The 11,046-nt window shown below is 47.9% G+C and overlaps 1 protein-coding gene across 1 annotated transcript in view; it reads right to left on the reverse strand.

The window, feature by feature from the left end:
- Window positions 1-232: 232 nt before the first annotated feature.
- PLEK2 (pleckstrin 2) overlaps window positions 233-11,046 on the reverse strand; it is an 18,759-nt gene continuing 7,945 nt past the window's right edge. Inside the window, exons 2-9 of the mRNA XM_023726116.1 lie at window positions 9,836-10,000; window positions 8,553-8,734; window positions 7,134-7,225; window positions 6,645-6,832; window positions 5,889-5,990; window positions 3,853-3,936; window positions 1,533-1,611; window positions 233-730 (exon numbers count right to left, since the gene is read on the reverse strand). Of these exons, the coding sequence (XP_023581884.1) occupies window positions 603-730; window positions 1,533-1,611; window positions 3,853-3,936; window positions 5,889-5,990; window positions 6,645-6,832; window positions 7,134-7,225; window positions 8,553-8,734; window positions 9,836-10,000 (1,020 nt within the window). The 3' untranslated portion in view covers window positions 233-602. The remainder of the gene's footprint in view (window positions 731-1,532; window positions 1,612-3,852; window positions 3,937-5,888; window positions 5,991-6,644; window positions 6,833-7,133; window positions 7,226-8,552; window positions 8,735-9,835; window positions 10,001-11,046) is intronic.

The raw sequence follows: 11,046 nt of genomic DNA on the forward strand, positions 1-11,046 counted from the left end.
TTTGCCACCACGCCCATTTTTAAATGAAGTGTGTCTTGGTGATAGCAGTCATTTGATGTTTGCATAATCAGCTTGCATAACAATCCATATAACCTCAAGCATGAGAGACCTTTGAACGCTATAAAACTTTTAAAGGAATTGCAACAGTAGCCAGAAACAAATGTTACTTTTTATTATTTTTATGAATTCCAGAGAAAGTTAGAGATGTCATTTCAGAGAGCCGGCTGCCTTGAGACTAGAATTATAGTCAGTGTTGCAGTATGTCCAGTGTCAGTGTTACAACAAGGGGAACTTACTTTGGTGCCCAAGGAAAGGGCTACCTGTGGTGATTGGCACAGGTCAAGATGCTAATGCCAGGGGCTGTTCTAGCCTTTCCAGGTTGATAAACATGAAGATGCAGAAGGAAATAGCACCACTGCTGTTTGTAACTGAGGCACTCACCAGTCTCCCTCCAAAGTGGTACAAAATGTACAAAGAAGTTAACTGCTTGTTAAACTCCTTGTCAGAAGTCTTAACACACTCCCATTCTCCAGGAAACCCTGTATGTATCCTCTGCTAGCAGGGAGGCATCCAGGTCCTGTTCCCTCAGACTCTAGCCAAGTTCACGTTAGCTGTTTGATAGCTTCGATCCACTCAGCTCGCTCAGCCTTGCTGCTGGCCTGAATGTAATAGTGTGTGTCATCCTTAGTAATCACTTTGAAGAGATTTCCCTGAACATTCCCTTTAACTCCTAGGCAGAAAAAAATCAGTGAGTGAATATTCATGTCTGCTTTTAGCTTCACACGCGTGCACACACACATGCAAGTGCATGCATAGTGAAGTATTTCTTTAATACAAATTATATGGTTAGGGAATCCCCACCAGATGCATGCTTTCCTTTTTTCCTCCCTGCCATTCCCCCTCCCTCACCTGAGCCTTAAGGCCCACCAATGGTGTGTCTGGATAGTCCTTGAAGCCCTCTTGCCTGCCCCATGCCAGCCATATAGATCTACAATCATCCATTCGCATGAAAGAGTCCAATATGTTTACATTAAAAGCAGTAGACATGAGTGTCATGTTTTCAACACGTGAAGATCCTGATATCTCCTATACAAAGTGGGGCAAAATTGTGCCAACATGGAGGCAGGAAGCCATCAGGTTTGACTTCAAATTGTTTAACTTCCTCGAATCTCAATTTCCACATCCATAAAATGGGGATAATACCATCTCTACCTTAGCTGGCTCTTGTGAAATTAGGTGAGATAATAGGTATTAAAGTGTGTTGTAAACCCTAAAGCACTGTGTAAATCTTAGCTATTGTTCTTAGGTGGAAGCTTATAGACCAGCAAGTACAGAAACTGAGGGGAAAGAATATTAAAGACATGTCTTCTTCTCTAATTCTGAAATTGGTTTCAGAACTCACACCACTCATTGCCTTTCTGAGCAAGTCCTACTCAGCTCCCAAAGCTCAGTCCTTTACTACTGGAGCATTAATGAGAGTGAAGGATGGAGGCCCCTGAGATCTTCAGGCCAGGGCGGAAGCTGCACCTTACCAGTGGGAACGCCATTATCCTCCAGAGCAGACACAAGGGAACCACGAAGAGAAAACCCACCAACTGGTCTATTCTCTTCCTGCAGAGGAGTGGACACCTAATTAGGAATTTTGTGAATACACAAAAGGAAAGAGTTGCGCTCTCCCCTCTAACCACCCTCAGTGAGGCCAGCTGAAGAAGTCAGCTGTAAGTCATTGGCAATTGAATATGAGGCTGAACTCAGACTTCACTTGGCCAAGTTATATGTACCAGTAAGGAAGTTCAGTTCTTTATTTCACAATCAGCTGCAGCAGGGCTCACCAATGCCGCTGTTACCAAGTCTGACAGGCTTGAAACCGATCTGCTTTTCACTCCTGAAGATGGGGCAAAAGAGCCTCTAGTCCAGCACTATCAGGAGAAGCACGCACCGGAGTCCTCAACCTTGGGTGCACCTCACCCACCAGGCAGAAAAAAGACATGTCTGTACTTATCATTTCTGTGAAACTGATAGGCATTCCTGTATGCTGGACACTGTTTATACATCTCTGAAACAAAATTCTGGTGTATATTATCTCTGGGGTGACTCAGAGCAATTTTACACACCAGGTGTCAAACAGTGCTGAAAGCTGCAGGAGCCCTTCTATTAATCAGTCATCTTCATGCAGCATAGTGGGCATGCTGCTGCTGCTGTGTGTGTCGATGAGTCGATTCCAACTCATTGCGACCCTATAGGACAGAGTAGAACTCCCGCATAGTGTTCCCTGGGCTGTAATCCTTACGGGAGCAAACTGCCACATCTTTCTCCCGAGGAGCAGCTGGTGGGTGTGAACCACTTATCTTTCAGTTAGCAGGTGAGCACTTAACCGCTGCACCACCAGGGCTCCCAGCACTAGGTAGGGCAGAACACAGTGCAGTTACGGAACAGTCGGGGAAGACATCCACCACAGCCTGGAGGGTTCAAGGGCGGCCTCAGCAGAGGAACTGGGACTTGAACTGGGCCTTGAGAGGTGAGCAGATCCTGAGGGCAGGGGTAGGGCTCACAGGTCAAGCGAGAGAAAGAGTGAGGGCAAAGCCAGGGAGCAAACCAAGCGCAGGAGGTCTTCAGGACAGAGACCAGGCTGAGGCAGTAGAGTCATCAAGCCCACAAAGAAAGTAGGTTGGGCCGGACTGTGTCGAGAATTAAAAGCAAAGCTAAAGAGCTTATTTATTTGCCTTATTTCTAAAAGGGCTTAAGGTGGCCACAAAGGCGTTTGAACTCTATCCTTCAGCCAGGCCACCACAACCCAACCCAGGCAGAGGTCAGCCAGCGCTTTGTAGAGGCCCAGGTGGCTGCCCCTCAGGCAGCCTGTCCTGCCACACCCCTCCAGGCCCTCAGCCCTCCTGGTGGTCTGACAGGGTTGGGTGGGGCTCAAATGGCCACCAGCTGTGCTCCTTCACAATCCTTCCCCCACCCAGGTGCTGAGTCCTGGCTGCAGCCAGAAAGGAGGATTGTACACTACTTTCACTATTTCAAAAAAACTAAGGAAAATCATATATCTACCAAGACAAGTCTGAAAAGCCTGACTAGAAGGGCATTTTTCTGAATTTTTGACTGGAATTAGATCAACTCAGCATGTGGTGATACTTATTCTCTGAAACTCGGAATAGCAATTCGTTGGTTGTTTTTGTTTTTTTTTTAACCAAGAAAATAAGTTCTAGCTTAAATATTATATGGTAAAAGAAACCTTTCAAAACAAAGGTGAGGACAAAATGTTGAGGGGGCAGAATTAATGGGATCTTTGGTTAAGATCTTGGCTGCTAACCAAAAGGTCAGCAGTTCAAATCTACCAGCCGCTCCTTGGAAACCCTATGGGGCAGTTCTACTCAGCTCCCAAAGCTCACTCCTTTACTACTGAAGCATTAATGTGAGTGAAGGAGGGAGGCCCCTGAGATTTATGAGTTGGAATTGACTCAACGGCAACAGGTTTGGTTTTTGGTTTTGGTTGGACAGAAACGGGTGAAGAGGCTGGGAAGCACCAGCTAGAAGTCTCGTTATCAGCCCACCTCACTCTTTGGAGAAGCTAAAAGATGCTTCTCTTCTCAAAATAATGCAGATCCCCTACCATAGGAAGTAGAGAAGGGGGTATAGAGAAACCACTGAGGAGGCAACTATGTGATGAAAGAAAAGAGTGATCTTGTTCTGAGTAGCTTGGATTGCAGGAGAAAAAGCATAGTGCAGGGGAGTTACAGCAGATGCTGAGAGAAAGGAAAGCGGCACAAGTAGCTGCTTGCTGCGTAGGGAGAGAAGTGTCTGAAAGCATCACAACACAGGTACCTAGGCAACATGCGGCAGCACACTCACCTTGGAAGGGTCGTAGTAATGCAGGAAAGCTGGGTCCTTCCTCAGAACAAAACGCCGAACCTTCCAGTTTTTTCTCTTGTGCCCCTGAAGCAAAGAAAGGGTTCAGGGCTCATTGGCGACAGCCTGAAGTCCCTTCCTCTCTCGCATCCATGCATCTAATGCCAAACCTCTAACAAGCCAGGCTGCTCCAGCAGGACTACATCCTAAAGCTGCTGTTGTTGCGTGCCATCAAGTTGATTCTGACTCATAGTGGGCCTACAGGACAGAGTAGAACTGCCTCACAGTGTTTCCAAGGCTGTAATCTTTACGGAACCAGACTGCCACGTTTTTCTCCGTGGAGTGGCTGGTGAGTTCAACCTGCTGACCTTTTGGTTAGCAGCCCAGTGTTTAACCACTGGGCAACCAGGGCTCTTTCATCTTAACCAGAGGAATGTGATCGCATGGCACAGACTGCTCTGACAGCATCCCCTGCTCAGGGACATGTGAGCACAAACACAGTCACATTTAGTGAGCATTTAGGAGCCAGGGGAGTCAGCACTGAAGGAAAGGGGTCGGGGGAGCATTTCCCAGACTCAGCTCAGGGCATAAAGGAGGACAGGAGGCAGGAGGTGTCAGCTAGACTGGCAGTTCACATGCAAACTTGACCCCAAGGGCACCAGCCTTATAAGGGTTAACTTAATCCAAAAACACACCTACGGGCACACTTATATATGTGCACACACATACAATAAAACCAACTTAACATTGCCCGTCTGGTAAAGAGTGACAACAACCAACATTGTATATTAAAATCTAAAGGTCTAAGAAGATATTAACGTGTGTGTGTGTGTGTGTGTGTGTGTGTGTGTGTGTGTGTTTGTGCGAGTGGCTTCACTCCCTAGGTCACAAACCTTCATTAGCCCTTCAATCTGGAACACCCTTAGTCTCCCGTGGCCTCCTCATACTCTTCCCAGTTACCTCACTGCCCCTTCATTAGGATTCCTGTCAGGCCAGAAGAAGCAGGACCCTGGGGATAGACAGGCAGCTGCACAGACGGTAACTAATCTAAGAGCAGATGGGGATCCTGATATCAAGAAGCAGGTGACAGCTAAGCACGTGCTCAGAGTAACAATGGGAAGGGCGCTGAGCTGTGTCCATATCTGTTGTACAGACGCACACATTCACACAGCACATAATGCATGCACAAACACAAGGGTGTGCAAAAGGTCCGCCTGCACATTCACGTGCCAGGACGCGGTGACGGTGCTCATGTCGTTGTTAGCTGCCATTGAGTCGACCCCCCACTCATGGTGACCTCATGTGTTACAGAGTAGACTGCTCCATAGGGTTTTCTTGGCTGCAATCCTTAAGGATGCAGTTTGCCAGGCCTTTCTTTTGCAGTGCTGCTAAGTGGTTCAAACCACCAACCTTGGGTTAGCAGCCATAAACCGCTTGCGCCACCTTAGGCACATGTGCAAATGCTGCAGGTGTGACTGTGACAAGATGTGCCTCCCACCCAACACGCTGCTCTCCCCAGTGAGGCCTGGGAGGGGTGGCCCTTGTCAGTTTTTAAGCATTGAGCTTACACTGCAGAATATGATCTTCAATCTACTGAAATAAATGGAGAAAATAATTATTTCTAGTTCATTTCAGAAAGTGTGTCAAGGTGGTGTTCAGAGTTCCACAAAGAAGGCAGAGACACCAGGAAGCCTCAGGGAGTAGAACGCCAGCAGATGGAAACATCAAACCAGTTGACAATACCGTTCAAGACAAATATTTGAAACTGGGCAATGCTGTAGAAGTTGTCGCTAATGTTGTGATCACTGCTAGCATGTATATCTTCCTGGACAGTCCTGGTGGCTGGTACGCATGTGATGTGGATGCGTGCACACGCGTGTTCTCGGCTTGCTCCCTGTGGCTGGTGCTGGGCTCCTGCCTTAGCAGATCCTGCTGGCTGGTAATCTGTGCACTCTAGGAAGCTGCAGCCTTTCCCTCCCTATGGCGTCCCTCCAGCATCCCCCTACCCCACTGCCTCCCTGCTCACAGGGCAGCCATACCTGCTTGGCCAGATAGCCTTGTTTTACCACTGTGCCACTTAACTCCACAGTGCTGAGGCTGATTTCTTCCTTGGGGTTTATCTTCTTCTTATAGCTCTCAGCCTAGTGGGAAGGAGGAGAAAGTACTCTGTTACAGAAGACCCAGGCCCACGATCCGGGGCCACTGCAGGGGAAAGGAAATCACTCAATACAGACACCCCATTCCACCTCAGGGTGGCACTGTGCACCAACCCCTAGGCCTCTGTTATGGATTGAATTGTGTCCCCCCAAAAATTGTGTTGTAAATCCTTATCCCTATACCTGTGGTTATAATCCCAGTTGGAAATGGGTTTTCTTTGTTATGTTAAAAGGCCATATCAGGTAGAGTATGTTTTAAGCCAATCACCTTTGAGATATAAAAAGAGCAGATTAGGCATAGAAAGAAAGCAGAGATGAGGGAAGATAGGTGCCGAGCCACATGGAGATCTCCAAGGAACCAGGAAACAGTAGCTGAAAAGAGACAAGGACCTTCCTTCAGAGATAACAGAGAGAAAGCCTTCACCTAGAGCCAGTACCCTGAATTTAAACTTCTAGCCTCCTAAACTGTGAGAAAATAAATTTCTATTTGTTAAAGCCACCCACCTGTGGTATTTCTGTTATAGCAGCACTAGATAACTAAGACAGCCTCTCATCCACAATGGTGGGCCCTGAGCTCCCACTGTGTTGCCTCTTCCCCCCACTGCCGTGGTGGTGGGAGGAATCCCCTCCTTAACTTACAAAAGTGTACAGGGCCGTGGAGTCATCCAAGAACTGCTCGGCCAGATCCCCAGAGCGAATGGCTCCCATGCTTCGGATGCCTACTGGCCTGATGAAGTTCTCCTCCATGAGCATGGAGGCCAGGGTTACCGCCTCCAGACGGTTCACTGCGAAGCTGTTGGAGATGAGCCAGTCCACCAGGGAGGAGCCTGCGTCAGGGCACGGGCAGCGCCGGTCAGACAACAGGCTACAGACTGGCCTCCTCGGGGTGCTTGGTCGTGACCTCAATGACCTTGACCTCATAGGCAGCCTCTAGGTTCTACCCAAAAGCAGCCTGAAGGCCACACCTGCTGCCCAGAGCTGTGGCCAAAGCCAATGTCATCAGTCAGTTGACCAGCAGGCAGCTCTGGCGCCGACACAGGCAGGTCAAGCCCGTGGCTGAGTCCCAGAGCTGAGTCCCATGTCCCTGGGTTCACTGCCCCGCCCCCACCCTGAGAGGAGCAGGCTCACCTATGAAGGTCTTTTTGTAAGTGCTTCCCTGCTCCATGTTGGGGCTTGGCCGGATCCCGCTGCTGCTGTCGTGCATCTTATCCACAATAAGACTACACAGAAGGAGGGAAAGGGGAGGGGACCCTTGCCACACTGACAGGCATGAGGGAGGGTCCAAGAGTCACCACTAAGGGGGATAAAGCAAGTGGCAAATTGTGTGACACACACCACAAAGAAAGAGGTGCATTTAGTTACACATCAGAATTTGAGAGGTAAGATTTAGGAGATTTCTTTTCTCTTTCTTGCTCATCTAAATATTCTAATATTTCTATACTAAACAGGTATTACTTCTGTAATAAGACTAAAGAGCTAAGACATTTAGCTTAAAATTAAGCTGTGTGGGAACCCACAATGCTTCTCTGTGATCTACTGCAGTGAGTCTAAACTCCTCCAGCGAATTCTCAAAGTTATCCACCACCTGATGCCACCCACCTCCCCACTCTATTTGCTGATCCTCCCCATGCTCACTGTGGTTTAGCAGGGCCCTAGGCCCACAGAGAGTGCACAGTCAAAATTCCAGTGCCTCCTTGGGAGTTTTTGGTGAGCCTTATACCATGTCTTTGATGGGTATCACAGTCTGCTGCCTGAGTGGTTAGGGAGTATTTTCTGCAGATGGGCTGTTAATGTGAACTCCTTCCATCCATTTCCACTTTACGGTATCACCTCCACTACTGACCTGCCTTCCTTCTGTTCTATGGAACAATGATTGCCGCCAACAGAAAATCTTTTCTCATTTCCTATTTATGTGCTTGGAGCCCTGGTAGTGCAGCAAAAGGTCAGCTGTTCAAATCTACCAGCTGCTCATAGGGTCGCTATGAGTCGGAATCGACTCAATGACAACAGGTATTTATGTGCTTAGGCTGGAAGGCCCTTGAGATGAGACCTTGTTTATTCCTATTGCATCTCCTGAGCATCTAGCACAGTGCATGGCATGTAGTAGGCACTCAGTAAGTGCTTCTTTGATGAATGAATGAAGCAGCCCCCACAGCAAGAAGGAAATGGCAACCAGAACACATCATTCTTGCACCAGGCTGCAAACAAGACCAATGACTCGGTTGGTGAGGATTCCTGGGAGCTGTGGCACAGCCCTGAGCACTGTGGCTGAAACTGATGGGCGGTCTTAAGTCATCACTGAGGTGGGTACAGGTAGCAGAGACCCTGAGAGGTTGCATAGGAATGGGTGGGTGGGTAAGGCCATTCCCAGGCAGAGAAAACAATATAAATGGGTTACAGCTGAAGACCCTGAAGCACAATGGGGGTGCCTGTGAAGCCTGTGCAGCTCCAACAGGGACCCCAAGAAGAGCCTGTCCCTCCCCACAGAGAGAAGAGGCTGCAGCAAAGTGAGGTAGTGGGAAGGGTGGAAGTGGGCGGGGCACTCACTGTAGGCTGATGTGAGGGGGAAGCTTGAAGGAGTTTTTCAGTATGTGGAGTTGCTGGACCTTCCCTGGCTGCCCAGCATGAATAGCCCCTGTTATCTCAAAGGCCCAGGCATCCCTCTCCTCTCGAGAACAGGCCTCCAGGAAGTACTCCGTGGATGTTCGAGTCTTCAGCTTAATGAGCAGCTGTGGGAAGAGACAGCCAGACAGACAAGCACTCTGGAGACAGAGCAGGCGAGAGGATGCTGGGAAGCAAAAGTCAAGCGGCCATACCGAATCTAGGAAGCTGTGCAGCCCACAAAATGGCAAGACCTTTTCTTCATGGACCAGTAGTCTTATTAGGAACTAAGCCTCAGTTCCTCTGTCAGCCTTCCTGAGGGAGTTTTCATCAGCCCATTCTCTCACTCGAAACCCTTCAATGGCTCACTCCCCATTAATTTCCCACTTCTCCCTTAGGGAACACTGCCCTTTGGCCCCACTGGAGGCTCTTATCCCCAGAAGTCACCCTACCCTCATCTCTCTCCACAGACTTGCCTCTCCTCACTTATACTCAAGATGTTTCACCAGCTGGGAATGCCTGCTCCGTCCTCAGATCCTTACCCAAATCTTTCTTCTTCTCAAAGCCAGACCTGGCCCAGCCAGCCACTAATGACATCCTCCTCCACTTCAGGAATACAGTGTTCTCTGCAGCTAATAATGTTCCTACTGCCATTTGGAACTGTCATTGTTTTTCAGTCAACCACTTGCTTTCTTCACAAGATTATTAGCTCCATGAAGAAACGGTCTTACCATTGTCATCTTTGACTCCTCCATGCCTAGCAAATTTCTTGGCACATAATGGGCCCTCGACAAGTGATTGATTGATTCAGATACTTTTCTGATGGTAGCTTGAAGCTACCCCTGATTTCTGGAACTCACACACCTCAGGGGGTGAAAGTCATCATGCCAAATCCCAAGACAGCAATTATTACATTTGTTGCTATCCTCATAGCCTCCTCATCTACAGAGTGTTTTAACGAACCACTACCCTAATGATCCTCATCACAACTCTGTGAGATAGGTATAATTATTTTATACCATTTTATGCATGAGGAACTAAGGCTCAGAGGGGTTCAACCACTTGCCCAAGGTCACATACCTGGTTCGTGGTGGAGCCAGGATTTGGATCCAGGTTTTCAAGTTATAACTCTGAGCTCTTCCCATTACCCACACTGCCTTTCACAAAAGAGGCCAGAAGTAGGAAGGGTCTAGGGCAGGGAGGAGCTGGGAAACAGGGGCCTTACTTACAGGCCGGTTTTCATACTCCAGGCAGGGGCAGGTGATGGTACAGCCATCCAGGAGGATGTGGCCCTTGGGAGGGGTCACTCTCCGGCCCCCCTCAAGCTTGTAGTATAGCAGTGTGTTCTGCCGGAGGATGAACCATCGCACCTTCCAGTTGTGGACAATGTGACCCTGTGGACAGACAGGAAGTCAAAAAGCCCTGTTGTGAGCTGTCAAGGGAGGATATCTTACTTGGGGAGAGGCGTCCCGTGGCATAGGGAACCAGACTGCCACAGAGACAACTCTCCAACCAGGGAGAACGCATTACTTTTGACCGGGTCTCTTTGTCATCTCTTTTGAGTGTGTAGCAGAGATCTTTGGAATTGACCTTTTAGTTTCCATTTGGCCTTTTCACGGTCATAAATCTTGAAAGAAATTGCAAAATGTAAACAACCAAAACCAAACCTATTGCCATCAATTCTTCAGCATAGAGAGCCTATAGGACAGAGCAGAACTGTCCCATAGGGTTTCCAAGGCTCTTTATGGAAGCAGACTGTAGCATGTTTGTCCTGCAGAGCAGCTCATGGGTTCAAACCACCAACATTTCAGTTAGCAGCCTAGTGCTTAACCACTGCACCACTAGGACTCCTCGCAAAATATAAAGAAGAGAAAAATTACTCACTTGTAATCCTGCCACTGGAGACAGTCATTGTTAACATTTTGTATTTCTTTCCAGTCTTTTTCCCTTTTAGTATTTTCTTTCTAGGTTTGTTTGTTTTTCAAATCAGAACCGTATTACATATAGTTTTATTTTCAGGGTTCATTTAGTTTTACTGAGCATCTTCTCATACCAATAAATGTCTTTAAAATATGTTTTTTCTTAACCTTTTTTTTATTGTACTTTAGATGAAGGTTTACAGAGCAAACTAGCTTCTCATTAAACAATTAATACACATTTTGTGACATTAGTTGCCAACTCCATGATGTGTCAACACTCTCCCGTTCGCCACCTTGGGTTCCCCATTACCAGATTTCCTGTTCCCTCCTGCCTTCTCATCCTTGCACCTGGGCTGGTGTGCCCATTTAGTCTCTTTTTGCTTTATGGGCCTGTCTAATCTTTGGCTGAAGGGTGAACCTCAGGAGTGACTTCATTACTGAGCTATAAGGGTGACCGGGAGCCATACTCTTGGGGTTTCTCTAGTCTCTGTTAGACTAGTAAGTCTGGCCCTTTTTTTTTT

Source organism: Trichechus manatus, unplaced genomic scaffold, assembly GCF_000243295.1.
Source record: "Trichechus manatus latirostris isolate Lorelei unplaced genomic scaffold, TriManLat1.0 scaffold00010, whole genome shotgun sequence".
NCBI lineage: Eukaryota > Metazoa > Chordata > Mammalia > Sirenia > Trichechidae > Trichechus > Trichechus manatus.